At 36.7% G+C, this 19,452-nt stretch overlaps 1 protein-coding gene across 4 annotated transcripts; it reads left to right on the top strand.

The window, feature by feature from the left end:
• Window positions 1-28: 28 nt before the first annotated feature.
• slc37a4b (solute carrier family 37 member 4b) lies at window positions 29-18,712 on the top strand. 4 transcript variants are annotated; one of them, XM_005169205.5, is made up of 10 exons: window positions 29-89; window positions 860-1,238; window positions 2,419-2,651; window positions 10,586-10,838; window positions 13,871-14,026; window positions 14,120-14,205; window positions 14,744-14,857; window positions 15,898-15,963; window positions 17,463-17,601; window positions 17,974-18,670. In XM_005169205.5, exons 2-10 carry the CDS (start codon window positions 1,091-1,093, stop codon window positions 18,138-18,140), a joined length of 1,362 nt encoding a protein of 453 aa, XP_005169262.1. In that variant the 5' UTR covers window positions 29-89; window positions 860-1,090; the 3' UTR covers window positions 18,141-18,670. The 4 variants fall into 4 exon arrangements, with proteins under 4 accessions (XP_005169262.1, XP_073769779.1, NP_001315024.1 ...); XM_073913678.1 differs by having other exon boundaries at window positions 804-1,238; NM_001328095.1 differs by lacking the exon at window positions 29-89 and adding an exon at window positions 137-674 and having other exon boundaries at window positions 17,974-18,712.
• Window positions 18,713-19,452: the final 740 nt, after the last annotated feature.

Raw genomic sequence — 19,452 nt, 5'->3', positions numbered from 1 at the left:
TGACAGCCTTGACGGCCAATCAGAACACAGATTACAGAAGGAGCTCCTGCAGCGGCGTGAATTCTGAACGTGATCCCGGACAGTCGGAGGTACATTTTATTCCCTTATCCTTCTATTTATCAAACTGTAAAGTATCATTAAGCTGTGTAAACCAAAGATATGTTAAGAATTACTAATATATATATATCTTAGGATGCCATAAGCAGTACGTTTAGTCTGCATTGTGCTACTAAGGACGCTTAATGTAGAGGTCACAATCAGATTGAGTTTTGTTTCTGCATTCGCTGCTGTTTTGATGCAGTGACGTCACGACGCGTTTATATGCACTTTCGTGATATGCGCGCGCTGGTACAAACGCGCGTTCGCGTGGTCAAAGACGATTAGGCGCCATAAAAGCGACAACACATCGCTTTTATTCATCGAGCTTTGTTTTTATGCGATTTTATTCAATTAATAGTTGTATAGAGAGTGCATGTTTCCACCTGCAAGCACTTAACATGTTATTTTTATCCACTGTTCTTGCTAGAGATGTTCCCTTGACACCTGCATCATGTTTCAAATACATATCTCTACTCAACCCCCCCTCACATGCACTATGGCCACTTAAGAAGTAACACCCTTTAACATTTACCCTACATGAGGTCTGTCTGAGCACAGTGTTGAAATCTCTTCATGTAAGCCTCCTCTGTTCCAGTCAGGAGTGATTTGTTTTGGTTACGAAAGTCTATTTGAATGGTGCAGAGGCACATTGTAATAGTGTTTTGCCCATTGTTTTTGCTCAAATGCTTTTTTTTTGTTTGCAGACTTATTTCTCAGCTACTCGAATAGAGATGTAAACTGACTCTGAGATGTTTTCCAGGCACATCACAGTGAATGCCGGCTGAAGAAAACCTCCGTTCAGCTTTGAGGAACCAGGAGAGGAGCTGAAAACAGAAGCCGGATGAAATGATCTTGACCTGTGGATCAGTTTTGGAATGTGTCGTAATCTAGGTTATCAGATCTGATAGATTTCAAGTGCTCCATTTCCCCCAAATTTTATTTATTTTTTTGCTCTTATTTATTATCATTTTATAATCTTACATCTGCAATCATGGGAGCAGCAGGTTACGGATATTATCGCACCGTTATATTCATCTCTATGTTTGTGGGATACATGCTTTACTACTTCAACCGGAAGACTTTTTCCTTTCTGATGCCATCCGTGATGGAGGAGATTGAGCTGGATAAAGAAGAGCTTGGTAAGACATACACACACACACACACACACACACACACACACAAAAGATTCCTCTTGAAAATTCTCTGTTTCTCTGGACTTTCGGAGTAAAATAGAGAACTAAATTTAACATAAAACAGTTAATTAATTAGTTGTTAATAAATTTAAATGATTAATCATTTAGAGCATCATATGAAATGTTATCAACATGTTTTGACACATTTTTTATATTATTATTATTATTATTATTGATTCATTCATTTTCTTTTCAGCTTAGTCCCTTTATTAATCAGGGGTCGCCACAGCAGAATGAACCGCCAACTTGTCCAGCATATGTTTTACACAGTGGCTGCCCTTTCAGCTGCAACCCAACACTGGGAAACATCCATACACACTCAATCACACACATACACTACGGTCAATTCAGTTTGTTCAATTCACCTGTACCGCATGTCTTTGGACTGTGGGGGAAACCGGAGCACCCGGAGGAAACCCACGCCAACACGGGGAGAACATGCAAACTCCACACATAAATGCCAACTGGCCCAGCCAGGGCTCGAACCAGCGACCTTCTTGCTGTGAGGCGACGGTGCTAACCACTAAGCCATCGTGTCACCCAGATTTATTTTCATTTACTCATTCATTCATTTTTTTCGGCTTAGTCCCTTTATTAATCAGGGGTCGCCACAGCGGAACGAACTGCCAACTTATCCAGCATTTGTTTTACACATCGGATACCCTTCCAGCTGCAACCCATCTCTGGGAAACACCAATACACTCTCATTCACACACACATACACTACGGACAATTTAGCTTATTCATTTCACCTATAACGCATGTCTTTGGACTGTGGGGGATACCGGAGCACACAGAGGAAACCCATGCCAGCACAGGGAGAACATGCAAACTCCACACAGAAATGCCAACTGGCCCAGCCAAGGCTCCATCGACCGTCTTGCTGTGAGGCGATTGTGCCATCCACTGCGCTGCCCTTAACATAAAATTATACTATCTAAATAACCTTAAGAATGCTAAGTATTGACTATTTGCATAATCATTATATAATAAGTGGAATAAAATGATCTCAAAATGACAATAATATCTCTTATCGCACCATTTTCTGTAACAATATATCGCAAAACAAAAATTCCTTAACATGACAGACCTAGTTTTTTCAGTCTAATTTTCCCCTGTGTTCCAGGACTGATCACCAGCAGTCAGACTCTGGCCTATGCTATCAGTAAGTTCATCAGCGGAGTGCTTTCAGACCGGATCAGCGCTCGCTGGCTCTTCTCCATCGGCCTCTTCATTGTTGGTACCATAAACATCGCCTTCTCCTGCTCCTCCACGGTCATGCTGTTCACCGTGCTTTGGTTTGTGAATGGATTCGGTCAGGGCTTCGGCTGGCCACCGTGTGGAAAGGTGCTCCGGAAGGTAAATCCATCAGTATGCACCTGTCTTCTAGTGTTGGCAGTCTGACAGGAATAGATGGGAATTTTAACTCTCATGTTGATGGATGGGAGTCTGTAGACGCAACAGCTGAACGCTGCCGCATACTTGTGGAGTCAAGCTGAGAGAGATACGGTTTGCTTAAATCTAATTAAAGCAACCAATAGCAGATAACCGTGCCAAACGAACCAGGAAGCACTTGTTAGCTGGCAGTGAAATAAATTTCACTGAGTGGTCATTAAAGTCTGCATGCTCTTCTGATTTATATGTATATAGTAGTGATTGTTATAAAGTATGTACAGTTGAAGCCAAAATTATTACCTCTCTTCTGAATTTTTTTTCTTTTTTAAATATTTACCAAGGAGACACAGTGGCTCAGTGGTTAGCACAGCAAGAAGGTCGATGATTCAAGTCCCGGCTTGGCATTTCTTTGTGGAGTTTGCATGTTCTCCCCATGTGGGTGTGGGTGTCCTTCGGGTGCTCTGGTTTCCCCAACAGTCCAAAGACGTGCTGTACCGGTCAATTGAAGAAACTAAATTAGACATAGGGTATGTGTGTGTGTGTGTGTGGGTGTTTCCCAGTACTGGGTTGCAGCTGGAAGGGCAACCTCTGTGTAAAACATATGCTGGATAAGTTGGCGGTTCATTCCGCTGTGGCGACCCATGATGAATAAAGGTACTAAGCTAAAGGAAAATGAATAAATGAATGAAATATTTCCCAAATGATGTTTAACAGAGCAAGGAGTTTTTCACAGTATTTCCTGTAATATTTTTTTTTCTTGAGAATTCTTATTTGTTTTATTTCAGCTTCAATTAAAGAATTTTTTAAATTTTTTAAAACATTTTAAGGTCAAAATTATTAGCCCCCTTAAGCTATATTTTTGTTCGATAGTCTACAGAACAAACCATCGTTAAACAATGACTAGTCTAATTACCCTAACCTGCCTATTTAACATAATTAACCTAGTTAAGCCTTTAAAGGTCACTTTAAGCAGTATAGAAGTGTCTTGACAAATATATAGTGCAATATTATGTTCTGTCATCATAGCAAAGATAAAAGAAATGAGTTATTAGAGATGAGTTATTAAAACTATTATGCTAAGAAATGTGTTGAAAAATCTGCTTTCTGTTAAACAGAAATTATTAACTCTATTAATTCAGCAGGGCTAATAATTCTGACGTCAACTGTATCTGTTCACTTCCTTATTTTGTTAAAAATAATTTCCTCTCACAATAATTTATCTTCTTTCCCCTCGAAATGACTTTTCTTCATTTCTGGTCACATGAAGAACTTTTAGGGCGGGGCTATCACGGCTTCTTGTTTTTTCTGATCGCTTTGATCTGTTCGTCAATTTTTCTTTATTTTGTTAGCAACCTCCATTTTCAAACAATTCAATCGGTTCCCAATGGATGAAATCACAAACCACCCTACATTTTCTTTATTTTAGGACCGTTTTATTTGGATGTCACGAGAGAGGTAAAAAGGACGATCTTAATTTCAATTTCTATCAATATTCAGATATTAAAGTATTTAAAAAGTTTGTAAAAACTTTTTATTTCCTGAATACTTCAAACTGACTTAAATGATTAAAAACACATTTGTGGTAACTGTATGAGCTAGCTCTCTACAACTCTCACATGGTCGCCCACTGAAGCTAAGCAGGGCTGCGCCTGGTCAGTACCTAGATGGGAGACCACATAGGAAAGCTAGGTTGCTACTGGTTGTGGTGTTAGTATGACCAGCAGGGGGTGCTTAACCTGCAGTCTGTGTGGGTCCTAACGCCCCAGTATATTGATGGGGATTCTATTCTGCTCAGTGAGTGCCGTCTTTCAGATGAGATGTTAAACCGAGGTCTTGATTCTCTGTGGTCGTTAAAAATTCCAGGGTGTCCTTCGAAAAAGAGTAGGGGTTTAACCCCGGCATCCTGGCCAAATTTGCCCACTGGCCTCTGTCCGTCATGGCTTCCTAACCAGCCCCATATCAAAATTGGTTTCATCACTCTGTCTCCTCTCCACCAATCAGCTGGTGTGCGGTCTGGCGCAATATGGCTGCCTTCGCGTCATGCACACTGATGGATGAGGAGATTCCCCCCAATGTGTAAATTGCTTTGAGTGTCTAGAACAGGGGTTCTCAAAGTGGGGGTCGGGACCCCTCGAGGGGTCACAGGACAATGAAGGGGGGTCGACTGGTGATTTAAAAAAAGTCTATTTATTATTATTAAATCATATTGGAATGACCATATTTTATCCATAACCTACAGAAGAAAAAAAATATAGTCGTTTATAATTAATATATAGTTACTATAGTAGCTTATAGTTACTAGTTTTATTGGATTGCGACCCCAATGGTAATTACATTATATTAAAGACACAGCAATAGCGTCAGATGCAGCAGATTGATTTTATAACACCAGGTTAAAGTTTCTGGCCCATTTACCGCACTGACATTAAACGAAGAATATTCCTGGGTGTATTGGTGTGTATGTGACATTGCATGCAAAGTTTCTGTATTCATAGCCAGGATATTGGGGGTCGCGAGTCACTGGCATCGTCATATTGGGGGTCGCAGGATGAAAAGTGTGGGAACCCCTGGTCTAGAATATAAATGTAAGGAAATTATTAATTATTATTAAATGTTGCAGTAAGTATTTTATTATATATATATATATATATGTATATATATATATATATATATATATATATATATATATATATATATATATATATATATATATATATATATAAAATTACGATTTAATTCTGCATAATTTTTTTGACCAATTTTCATTCTCAGAATATTAAAAGGGTCTCAGACTATTCAAAAAAATCGCAAATTTTGCAAACCAAATAATGTTGCTGTTACAAACTTGCAAAAAATATTTGTTCATATAAATAAAAAATATCAAATATTACGAAAAGGTTTTGTAATTTTAAAAGGTTTTAAAATTGTGAACTGGAAAAACTTAAAAACTGTACAGTTATTAAGAATTTAATTACGTATTTTAAGTGTTATTAAGGGTCCGTGTACATTTTGTTCATTTGTTTTCCATTTTCAAACGGAATAAAGGAAATGGAGAAAACGGCCGTTTTCCCGTTTTTCTTTTGCTCACGAGAAAACGAAAAAACGAGATTTTGGCTGGATTTTCGTTTTTTGGTTTAGGGTAGGAAAACGGATAAACGACTTTAAAATTCATTTTACACATGTAGGCGGTGCTGAAACGCCCACTTTCCTCTAATTGGTCAACCAAATCTGCGCTCGTGACGTCAACCTCAAAATAAAAGCCTTACACGCAGGCTTTTAATTATTATTATTTAATTATATATATAAACAAAGTTTACATATTCTATCATTTGAACCACACACAGTTAGCAGGCTTACATTCATTGCGTTTGTATAAATTAAATAAAAACGTAAATCAGCAGTATTCTTAGACATTTGTCATTAAAATAAGGTCATAGTTCACTGCCAAGCTTCTTGCTGCTGTGCACCTGATGCAGAGCAAAGAAAGCCATTTCTGAGCAGCACCTGGTTTACATGATTGTTTCAGAGCTATTGTAGGCCTAAATAATAGCCTACTCTGTATAAAATAATAATTTATTATTATTATTATTATTATTATTATTATTAGGCCTATTATTATTAGTATTGTTATTATTATTATTTACTTAGTTATTTAATGGTTGTAAGAACACAATGGACCCTGCATGGGGCTATAATAAATGGTACCATTTGTTTCTATTGGATTTTCTCCTATTTTAATTTAATATATGCCTTTAGCCTATTGTAAATATTTATTTGATAATTAATACTTTTTTATTGCAACGTCAAAGTAGGCCTGTCTTATTATTATTATTTTTTGTTATTATTTTGTCGTTGTTGTTATTATTATTGTAGCAGGAATATAGCCACAGGTGTGGCAGAGTGTGCTGGTGCCACCCAAAGTGCCATCTTGCACCTGAAAATAGATGCCTTCGCGCTCAAGCGCGCGCAAAAAAACTTGCACAGGCAAAAGTAATGATGAATGTGTTGAAGGAAAAAAAAACATTCTAATTATTTGTTAATTAAATAGTGCAACATTATTCTCAGTCAGTGTAGGCTGAAAAAATTAAGATCGCCAGCATTTCAAGGGTGGTTTTATTTTTAGTTCATTGCTGTGACGCGCTATATTTCACTAAGGCTGCATGAGACTGCGCATCTTGCTTATTTTCTCTATTTTACATACAGAACATATCATACAGTCCAGGTTCTACCGTTCTTATGAGTGTGGGGCATTGCTTTACGGTGGTAAAGTGGATTATTTCTTGGCAAATTCATAATGATTCACTTTGTTTAGTAATAAATTTCATAGTTATAAAATAACTACATTTCAAGAATATGTTAACACTTTCAACTATTTAGGATTATTTATTGCATCAAAAGTAATTTCAAAGTAACATTAAATGTACGTATAAACTGCTTAATTTGTGTGTGTAAACACCTAAGATGCAAAAAGCTTATTTAGACCAGAATAGGCCTACTAAATGCAACGGTCAATGTATGTAAACTTATGACCTAAAATGTCTTAAATGACTAAATTTAAGTCTTTTTAAGTTTTTAAATAATTTAAGTTTAACATAAATGATTTAAACTTTAAACTTCAAATTAACAGAGTATGGCAAATAAATTGTTTATTAAATGGAGGTCATGTGTCTATCTTAATTATAATTATTAAATATTATGACACTACAGTGGTGTATTGGAGAGTACGCACCTTTTAATTAATTAATTTTAAATAAGTGGTTTATCCTAAATAAAATGCAATGGGATCGGTGTGCAATGAATAGTTTGAAAACCCCTGGTTCAGACTAGACGAGCTAGCTGTCTGTGCGCTGCGCTAATAACTTGGCATTTGCTCTTTTCGGTGCTGCCAGATGCATTTATAGTGCATAAAAAATAAAAAAGGTAATTCGGTAAAGCGCGCGATGCGCGCAGAAATAAGCGCACTATATGCATATGTCGAATTAAGTTCTCTTTTTCTTTCTTTTTCCATTCGAGGAATTACAGTTATTAATAGCTTAGTCCTTATAAACGATCAGTTTATAAAATACACAATTTACGGATCAAGCCTAGAATGAAGAATAAGAAGAATATGCAACGCATTATGATCCTTGAATGATCAGAGCGCATTTATATAAACTATATATTTTATATAATCCATAAATATTAAAAAACATTATACATTTAAAGTAATGGAACATTATATGTTATAAAATCTAAACTATTATTTAGGCTACAGGCTAAATAGAGGCGCCTTTTCGGGGCTGTTCAGCGCGTGCGTCAAAGAAAAGACATGACACAATCTCTATAAAAACTAGTTGTTTATTTACAATATCTAAAGGGATATAAAACATCTAACATGCATCTCCATTCTCAACGAGTTTCTGTGTTCTGCATTCTTCACAGACCGAGGTCTCATTCCGAGGTAATCTGTAAATATTCTCATTTGGTTCTGGCACATTCTTGATTAAAGGTGAAACTGACCGGCGCAACGGATGATTTGTCATGTAGGGTGACTACAGTTATAATACACGTTATGGAACTATTTCACTTTAATTTCATATTATTATTTTATTAAACAAACAAACCAGTTTTTGTTTTGGCTCTGCATGCAGCGTATTGGATCTTTGAAGCATTGCACTTCAAATGTTATTCCTTTTTTTTATTATTGTATTTTTAATATTTTTAATTATACAACACAAAATTGGTTCTATACATTTTCCTATAGGCTATGATGAAGTGTATATTTTTGATCACACAGGTCCTATACAAAACTGTGTGGATGGATGATTTGTTTCTCCGTGAAAATCACTCATTTAATAAGCAAAACAGGCCAAAATGTTGTTTAGCTTGCGTCAAACTGGATGGACAATTTACAAACATATTGAATACAAAGGCTGGTTATTTTATGCAATGAGGGACCTATTACAAATTAAAGAAAATTATTTGCATATTAAAACGAAAATATATAATACAACAACAGATCCTACCTCCTAAGAAATGACTTTAGATAATGTAAATAAGCATCAAGTTTTTTTTTGAGATTGTGTGTCTAATTCAGTAGTGTGGTGCGTTAGCGTGGGTTTCCTCCGGGTGCTCCGGTTTTCCCCACAGTAAAAAGACATGCGGTACAGGTGAATTGGGTAGGCTAAATTGTCCGTACTGTATAAGTGTGTGTGTATGTGTGGATGTTTCCCAGAGATGGGTTGTGGCTGGAAGGGCATCCGCTGCATAAAAACTTGCTAAATAAGTTGGCGGTTCATTCCGCTGTGGCGACCCCGGATTAATAAAGGGACTAAGCCGACAAGAAAATGAATGAATAATGTGCAATACTAATTTAAAATACGTATCACTAACCTTATATGTGAAATAGCAGGGCCCGCTGTAGCACTTTCTCAAGAAGAGCAAATGTCAAATTATTAGCGCAACGCACATGTAGCGAGCTCATCTGTTTGTCGGAACTAGACACAATTTTTTTTATCAACTATAATGTGTTTAATTAGTTAATTTGAAATTTATGTCATTATTCCAGCAATAATTGTTGAGTGAAAGAATGCGCTAGAAATATGCATTGCGGCTCCCTTTATTGTACAGGCTTATTGCACGTAAACTTTTTTAGGTTCGGCTCTCGAATTAGTAAGGTTATGAGTAAATGTTATTTAAAATATTTAAAGCCTGCCATCTAGCCTACAATAACAGCAAATTTAATAAAAAAATAATAAGACAGGCCTACTTTGGCGTGGCAATAAAATAGTATTAATTATCAAATAAATAATTACAATATATAATTAAAATAGGAAGAAATAAATGAAAACAAATGGTACCCTTTGTTTTTATAGCAGGGCCCAAAGTGTTCTTATTCTGGTTCTGGTAACAACTATTAAAAAGAAAAAAAAAACACACCAAACAATAAAAACACTAGTAACTGATAATAATAATAATAATAATAATAATAATAATAATAATAATAATAATTATTATTATTATTATTATTATTATTATTATTATAAAGCCCTTGCTCTGAAACAATCATGTAAACCAGGTGCTGCTCGGAAATGGCTATCTTTGCTCTGCATCAGGTGCACAGCAGCAAGAAGCTTGGCAGTGAACTATGACCTTATTTTAATGACAAATGTCTAAGAATACTGCTGATTTACGTTTTTATTTAATTTATACATACGCAATGAATGTAAGCCTGCTAACTGTGTGTGGTTTAAATGATAGAATATGTAAACTTTGTTTATATATATAATTAAATAATAATAATTAAAAGCCTGCGTGTAAGGCTTTTATTTTGAGGGTGACGTCACGAGCGCAGATTTGGTTGACCAATTAGAGGAAAGTGGGCGTTTCAGCACCGCCTACATGTGTAAAATGAATTTTAAAGTCGTTTATCCGTTTTCCTACCCTAAACCAAAAAACGAAAATCCAGCCAAAATCTCGTTTTTTCGTTTTCTCGTGAGCAAAAGAAAAACGGGAAAACGGCCGTTTTCTCCATTTCCTTTATTCCGTTTGAAAATGGAAAACAAATGAACAAAATGTACACGGACCATTAAGTATTTAAGTAAAAGGTTTAATATTATAAATAGTAATAGACGGTTGATTCTGCTGTGGCGACCCAGATTAATAAAGGTACTGAGCCCAAAAGAAAATGAATTAATGAATAAATAATAATAATAATTTGGTTTAAAAGTTGATTTATGATTTAAACGTTGCAGTGACTCCACAAATCAGAAGCGTTTTTAAATGTGGCTCCTAATTAATTATATTACTGATTCATCAATTTCAATGATGTGATTATTGCTGCTGCACACATTGTGAAATCAATGCTGAAACATTATATTGTGCAGCCCTACTTACGCTTGCCTGTTTTTCCTCATCAGTGGTTTGAACCGTCTCAGTTTGGGACGTGGTGGGCCATCCTATGCTGCAGTATGAATCTGGCAGGTAGTCTGGGCCCCATCATCACTACAGTGCTGGTCCAGTATTATGACTGGAGGGTCATCATGTCCGTGTCTGGGCTGATCTGCATGGCCGTCGCTGTTGTTTGCCTTCTGATGGTCAAAAACGAGCCCAGTGACGTCGGGCTGCCCAGCATTCAGCCTGGAGCTAAAAAGGGCAAGGGGAAGAAGGGAGGTAAGGAGCTAGCCAATAGTCTGTTTCCTATCTGTATTTGTTCAGTGCATATGTATTGTTGAAATGTTTTTTAGGGATTTTCATTATAGCACAAGATACAGATGTAACACAGTACAATCCTAAACACTTGGTGCAAGACTACATTACAAAACTATTAGGGTGCTTTCACACCTGTGAATCGATTCAGTTGTTCCGAAACAGAGATTACAATTGTTACTTTGTTGCTCTTTGCTCTTAGAGCGGTTCGCTTTCACACTGCAAAGTTTCTAATCGGACCAAAAGAGCTAAAACAAGTCACATGCGGGGAAACTCTCCTTACATTGGTCAGAGTGTCAGGGTTTATTTTGCAGCGTCCCGCTAAGCTATCAGGAGAGGTGGTGGTTTGGTGGTGATTGACAGGGTGCGCGCGCGTGACGTGTCTGAGGAGAGACACGGTGGGGAGGGGTGAGAAGGGTGCGCGACGATGCCTATTTGAGGACTGGGAGAGAGACGCGAGATTACCGGGAGATCATCACTCGTCGAGACTCGCGAAACTTCCAGCCCTACTCATAATTCTCTCTTCATATAGCCGTAAGCCTATTACATATCCATAAAACACTGTGATATAACCGCGCTCGGATCGGATCGCTTTCTCACTGCAATCGAACCGCTCCAGGGTTCGTTTCAATCGAGCCGAGACCACCTCATTCAAGCGATCTCGAGCGATTACTTTGGCGCGGAACAGAGCGCAATTGCCCTGTTCACTTTTGCCAAATGAACCGCGCTAACTGGGCAAACGAGACACGTTCCGAAACAAAAGTGTAGGTGTGAAAGCACCCTTACTTTAGTGCATATGTAGGTTGTTTTCTCAAATGTTTAAGACGTCTGTTGGGAAATAATGAATAGATGAATAACAAGATGCAGTAAACAGACTGTGGGCTACAAACTAACGTTAAAATAATATCAGGGTGTCCGTGGAGTCTTAAAGGTATTAAAAGTTAATCTAGAGAAATTTAGGGCCCCTAAAAAGTATTAAAAAGTCTTAAATGCTATTTTGGAAGGTATTAAATTTTAAATAATTTTTGATTATGCATTATAGAGTTCAATGCTAACGTTTACTTGAATTAAATATTACCGTGGTTATGACTCAATAAAATCATAGGTCTTTTGGTGAAAAGTTTACTCAGGCGAATGGAGCGAACAGGAGGTAGCAGAAACTACAATTTTCATCAGCCCAGGCGTGGCCATCATCCTTTGCGGTTTGTTGTCGCTACAGATCCAGTAATGCGGAAATGGAGGGTGCTGCTAGTAGCGGCAAAGAAAAAGAGGTAAAAATGGTCGAACCTAAAGTGGGTTTTTAATCAGATGTGTGGAAGCCTTTCAGTTTCTCTCTGAAAAGAAACAGGAAAGAAGAAAAGGTGACAGAAAAAAGGGTATGCAGGCACTGCCAGACTGTGCTGATATACAAGTCGGGGAATACGACTAACATGATGGGGATTCTTTTAGTCAAGGGGACAGCAGAACACAGCACACTGCTCAGATGGATGGAGACGATGGCTGTTTCTCAATTCCAAGAATGCAGAGAACGGACTTGTGTTCTTGTGGAGACCGGTCTTGCCAGGTGTCCTCGAAAGAACGAACTCAGGAGACCATGAGGGCAGAGAATGTGTCCTTTGAGAAATGGGATGCTGCGTTCTTCCTGATGGTCACGTGACCTTCACACGTTTTAAATGGAAATTATTTAAACATTACAGCACTCATACAACGATTTATTGTTCCCCCCCTCTTCAAAATATATACTTTGCATAAAAACATTATAAAAATACTCTGCACAATATAAATAAAACTAATTTTAATACGAATTTCAGCAAACAAACACCCTTAATGTGTTTATTCCTTTATTAAGATGTTCATGTTAATGTTTACTTTCACCGTTTTATTTAGGGAAACTCCTGAGGTAAATAAGTGATATCTCTAAACTTTAATAAAAAAGCTAAATAAAATGCTGCGCTTCCCACCTCCAGCCGCAATGACTTCTGGGACTTCCAGAGCGAGTTCGGCGCTCAAGTCTGCATCAGTGCGTCCTCGATATCAAGAACACATCCGGGAAGTTTCACGCGTCCTCCGTACTTGCGGCCTTGAGTATTGGAACTGAACTTAGGCAGCTGATGATGACGTTGCACGAGAACACGAGGCGGCAAGACCGCTGAAGAACGCATATTGAGAAACAGCCAATGACTTGTACCACCAAGAGACCTCTATCTCACTCATGGCTTGTCCTTTCGAGTGGTGTTGTTGTTGTTGTTTTTTTTACAATATTTTTTGTTATTAAAATTGAATAATTTAAGTTCCTGTTTGAAAGTTTACAGATAGATAATTTGTATGTCATTGATCTGTTCAGTGTTGAGGTAACCTGAACATTCTAGCACTTTTTTTGAGTCTCTTCAATAGTTTTGTTTTTCCTTTTAAATGATTCAATAAATACCGTACCGTGCCATTCATACCGAGGTATTACCGTATCGTGAAATTTTGATACCGTTACATCCCTAGTCAATATACATGGCCGAGCTGCTATAGCCAAACATTTGGTCACTTCTGCCAATGCCAAATGGCAGTTTCAATGATGCTAGCAGCGAAAATCTGGGGCTGTGGACAATTTAAAACATGTAGTGTTCTCTGATTCACTGTCTTTGCCAAATCTGGGAGAGTTACGGTGTGGAGAAGCCCCAAAGAAGCATACCACCCAGACTGTTGCATGCCCAGAGTGAAGCATAAAGGGTGGATCAGTAATAGTTTGGGCTGCAATATCATGGCATTTTTGATACAGAGCCATGGACAATATTTCACAGTATTACTGTTTACTCTATATTTCACATCAAAATAAATCAGCATTGGTGAACTTAAGAGATTTCTTTCAAAAACATTACACATTTTACAAACCCCATGTACTGTGTAACTTACACTATACTTGGTTTTTATGTTTATGTTTGAAATATCTGTGTTGTTATTGGCCACTGCTCCTGTCAATCAACTCAGTCTCCACCCCTTTTCAGGCCCTAATGATGAAAGCAGTCTAAAGGATTTCCTGCTGTCTCCTTACCTGTGGGTTCTGTCTGCCGGATACCTGGTTGTGTTTGGGGTAAAGATCGCCTGCACTGACTGGGGTCAGCTGTTCCTCATGCAGGAGAAAGGCCAGTCTGCCATGATGGGTGAGTCTGCTGCTTTCTGTTTCTGTCCTACAGCTTTTTTTATACAGTCTTTATTCTGTAAGGATGCTAATGTGTGTGTTGTGTTTTCTACAGGCAGCTCGTACATGAGTGCGCTGGAAGTTGGTGGGTTTTTTGGCAGCATTGGAGCTGGTTATCTGTCTGACAGGGCTGTTGCTAGGGTGAGTTGTAATAGATTATAATAATTTGAGATGTACATTATATCAGATTATAGTAGTGTTTTAGGGATTAAAGGGATTGCGGAGAGATCAGTGCAGATCAGAGGCAGAAATGATATTGGGCATTGGGAAAAAATACCTCCAAAAAGCCACCCAAATAAAAAAATATACAGTGGAAAAAATCACTATTTTTTATTTTATTTATGTATATATATATATATATATATATATATATATATATATATATATATAWATATATATATATATATATATATATATATATATATATATATATATATATATATATATATATATATATATATATATATATATATATATATATATATATATTTAAAAAAAAAAAAATATATATATATATATATATATATATATATATATATATATATATATATATATATATACATAAATAAAATAAAAAATAGTGATTTTTCTTTTCGGCTTAGTCCCGTGATCCCTACATACTGAATAAATTTAACGTAAGTTTTAAATGACTTTCTTCTGTCATCTGTCTGTTTTCCAGCAAGGGCTGGGTGTTTATGGCAATCCTCGTCATGGGCTGCTCCTGATGATGATGGCAGGGATGGCTGTGTCCATGTACCTCTTCCGGGTTACCATCACACCAGAAACCCCAGAGGTGAGCTTTTAGGAAATAACCTTCACAATACTGAGAACATAACAGAGACTGTTTAGGTTTAAAAAGATTCTCACAATCTCAAGTTTATGGCTGAGGAAGCTCAAATGTGCTGCAAGTTCATAAAACTAATGAAAGTTAAAAAATAGGGTCACACTTTACAATAAGGTTCGTTAGTTAATGTTAATTAATGCAGTTACTAACATGAACAAACAATGAATAAACAATACATCTACTACTGTACTTGTTCATGTTAGTTAACGTGAGTTAATGAAAATACCGTAGTTCATTGTTACTTCATGTTAACTCACGGTGCATTAACTAATGTTAACAAACATGGACTTGAATGTTAATAATGCATTAGTTAATGTTCAATTATGATTAATAAATGCTGTACATGTGTTGGTCATAATTAGTTCATGTTAGTAAATGCATTAACTAATGAACCTTATTGTAAAGTGTTACCAAAAATAGCAGCAAATTAAGAAAATATCTTTATCAGGTTGAGAACACACGCATGCAAATTCTCACATATCTTGCAGATACAGAAACGCACTGCAAATAGTGCAGACCACCAATGGAAATGTGTAAGGGGAACCTAAAAACTGATGAACCGGGCTGCTTGCTGTTTATATTGTTGCATTGTTTTGCAGTATGTTGATAAATTATGATAAATGATACATTTTAGTTTGCATGTTATCCCCTGCATTTGTGTGAGTTTCGTTCGGGTGCTCTGGTTTTCCCCACAGTCTAAAGACATGCGGTACAGGTGAATTAAGTAGGCTAAATAGTCTGTTGGGTATGAGTGTGAATAAGTGTGTATGGGTGTTTTCCAGAGATGGGTTGTGGCTGGAAGGGCATCCGCTGCGTAAAAACGTGCTGGATAAGTTGGCAGTTCATTCCGCTGTGTTGATCCCGGATTAATAAAGGGACTAAGCCGACAAGAAAATGAATGATAAATTGTTACATGCCTACTCAGAATCTGTATGAGCATCATTTTGTGTAATGTTGTGTTTATTAAATGGCTTTGTGTGTTTCCTCAGGAAGCACCGCTGTGGGTTCTGGCTCTACATCCAGTTTCAGTCCTCACTGGTGTCTCGGAGAAAGAGGTATTGAGCTCCACTGGAATGACTTTAAAACAAGGGCTGTGTAATTAATCAAAATACAATTTTGGATTCATTTTTGACTGATTGTTGTGCCATATATATATATATATACAGTTAAGGTCAGAATTACTAGCCCCCCTTCAAATTTTTTTTCTTCTTTTTTAAATATTTCCCAAATGATATTTAACAGAGCGAGGAAATTTTCACAGTATGTCTGATAGTATTTTTTCTTCTGGAGAAAGTCTTATTTGTTTTATTTCGACTAGAATAAAAGCCGGTTTAAATTTTTTAAACACCAGTTTAGGGACAAATTTTTTTCCGATAGTCTACAGAACAAACCATCGTTATACAATAACTTGCCTAATTACCCTAACCTGCCTAGTTAACTTAATTAACCTATTTAAGCCTTTAAATGTCACTTTAAGCTCTATAGAAGTGTCTTGAAAAATATATAGTCAAATATTATTTAATGTCATCATAACATCATAAGGAAGATAAACTAAATCAGTTATTAGAGATGAGTTATCAAAACTATTATGTTTAAAAATGTGTTGAAAAATATTCCCTCCATTAAACAGAAATTTTGGTAAAAAATAAACAAGCGGTCTAATAATTCAGGGGGGGATAATAATTCTGACTTCAACTGTATACGTATACACTACCTAACGAAAATGATGTCGCCTATCGCAGTTTTAGGAACAACAAATAATAACTTCTAGTTGATCATTTTGTATCAGAAGTGGATTATATGAAAGGTAAAGGCCTCTAGATTAGATCATCCACACATCTCTACAATGGCTCAAATCACTTCACTCAAATCACTCAAAGTCATCTGGAAAGGCAAAAAAAGTGTTCCTGCAGGACTCCCAGAGCTCATCAAGATTCTTTGAATTCATCTTTAATGCCTCCTCCTTCCTCAATATGCTCAATAATGTTCATGTTTGGTGACTGGGCTGGCCAATCCTGGAGCACTTTGACCTTATTTGCTTTCAGGAACTTTGTTGTGCAGGCTGAAGTATGAGAATGAGCGCTATCCTGCTGGAGAATTTGCCCTCTCCTGTGGTTTGTAATGTAACGGGCAGCACAAATGTCTTGATACCTCAGGCTGTTGATGTTGCCATCCACTCTGCAGATCTCTCGCCCCCATACTGCATGTAACCCCAAACCATGATTTTTCCTGAGTCTATCTGGAGAATCTTGGGTCTATGTTGATTCCAGTAGATCTTCTGCAGTATTTGAGATGATTGGGATGCAGTTCAACAGATGATTCATCAGAAAAATCCACCTTCTGCCACTTTTCCAAATTATCAACTAGAAGTCAAGTTATTATTTGTTGCTCTTACAACTGTTGTTTCTCTTCCATACATACATAAAATTTTATATAATTGTGATTACTACTTTGACCAAAATAGTCATTTAATTTTTGTCTATAATCGAGCTTCACTAGTCATATTGGTGTTAGACTCTAATAGTGTTTAACACAACCTCGTTCTGTTGTCCAGCTTTGGATTCTGATTCTTGGTGCTGCATTTGGATTTTCCTCATACGGACCAATCGCCTTGTTCGGAGTGATTGCGAGTGAAAGCGCCCCATCCAACTTCTGCGGGACGTCCCACGCCATTGTAGCTCTGATGGCAAATGGTAAATCAATGCATTCTGTCATTAAATAGTCCATGCAGGAGATTGAATGTTTCTTAAAACCATTTATTAACACCATCCTTCGAGGACTTTGAGGACAACACATACACTTAATACACTTCATTGAACATCTACACATTGACATCACCTATATAAAATATATAACTGCAGGTTAACTATGCTTATATATAATAACTTTACTTTACTGTTAAAAGTTATTAGTTTCTAGTTAGTTAGTTAAAGATATCAGTAATTAATAAAGTTATGGTAAATGATGTTGATTGTAATGCAATAATGTGCTCTATTTTTAAACTATTATTCTGAAATGTGCTATACAAATAAGCTTGAAATGATTTTAATAATGTTTCCTTTCAGTTGGTGCATTCATTGCCGGCCTGCCATTCAGTACCATTGCCAAACGCTACAGCTGGGACACAGCATTCTGGGTAGCAGAGGTCTCCTGCGCCATAACCACAGTTTGTTTCTTCTTCGTCCGTAACATGCGCACAAAAATGGGCCATGTGCCTAAAAAGATGGACTAATCCTCTTATTAAATCCAATCAGAGAGCCCTGCCAATGTGAGAGCACTCGGACAGGACATTTACATGCCAGTGAAGCATTAATGTATATTTTTATCACGCATCTCCATTCGTTTTATTATTATAATAATATTTGTTTCTCAAGCTTATTCGGCAGCAATATCAGACATTATTTTAGAGATAAACCTTTTGTTACTGTAAAAACAGAAATGTTTACACACTTTTTGAGCACGGAGAGCTGTTTACTTTCTTAGTATTTATTAACATGAATCATTTCACACGAATGTTGTTTGATTCGCGTACGATTGTCCAGTGTTTAAGTTACATTTCAAGAGCTTTGGTGTTGAAATGAGCTTAAATGTACTGTATTGTTGTTTTGCACTTGAAACATCTGTCATTTTGTCACCAGAATAAGTGGTTTTGTTTGTTTCAGCACATGTCATCAATTCAAACAAGTCACATGAAACCAGCAGTATAATATAGAATGTATAAAAGTGTAAAAATGTAGTATAAAAGTTAATTGTATGTGTACTTATTGTTGCTTATGTGTCAACAGGATTATTTTAAATACTGAATGCTTTTTCTTTATTATTATTATTATTATTTCTGAGCAAAACTACATTATTTTTTTTTTGTATATAACTAGGGTGTTAATGCACTGATATGCTTAATTTTGAAATATGAAACCAGCTAATATTTTTAAAAGGGTTAAAACATTTTGTAACACACACTAACCTGGTTTGGCAAGCTAACTTTCGCAAAACGTGTCTCGTTTATGTCCAGTTTTATACATTTAAAGTTTATACATTTGGAAAAAGAACTAATAAATGTATATCTTACACATGCACGCACACACATATACATATGTATATGTTGTGTGTGTGTATATACAGTCTATGTGTATGTGTATATAACATGTATGTGTATATACAGTACACTTTATTAGGTACACCTTACTTGTACCGTATTGGATCCCCTTTTGCCTTCAGAACAACCTTAATCCCACTTGGCATAGATTCAACAAGGTCCTGGAAATATCCCTCAGAGATCTATGTTGACATGATAGCATCACGCGGTTGCTGCGGATTTGTCGGCTGCATATGCATGATGCGAATCTCCTGTTCCACCACATCCGAAAGGTGCTCTATTGAATTGAGATCTGCTGACTGTGGAGGCCATTTGAGTACAGTGAACTCATTGTCAAGTATCCAGTCTGAGATGATTCACGCTTTATGACATGGTGCGTTACCCTGCTGGAAGTAGCCATCAGAAGATGGGTACACTGTGGTCATAAAGGGATGAACATTGTCAGCAA

Source organism: Danio rerio, chromosome 10, assembly GCF_049306965.1.
Source record: "Danio rerio strain Tuebingen ecotype United States chromosome 10, GRCz12tu, whole genome shotgun sequence".
Classification (NCBI taxonomy): Eukaryota; Metazoa; Chordata; class Actinopteri; order Cypriniformes; family Danionidae; genus Danio; species Danio rerio.
This window is presented reverse-complemented; position numbering and strand designations above follow the sequence as displayed.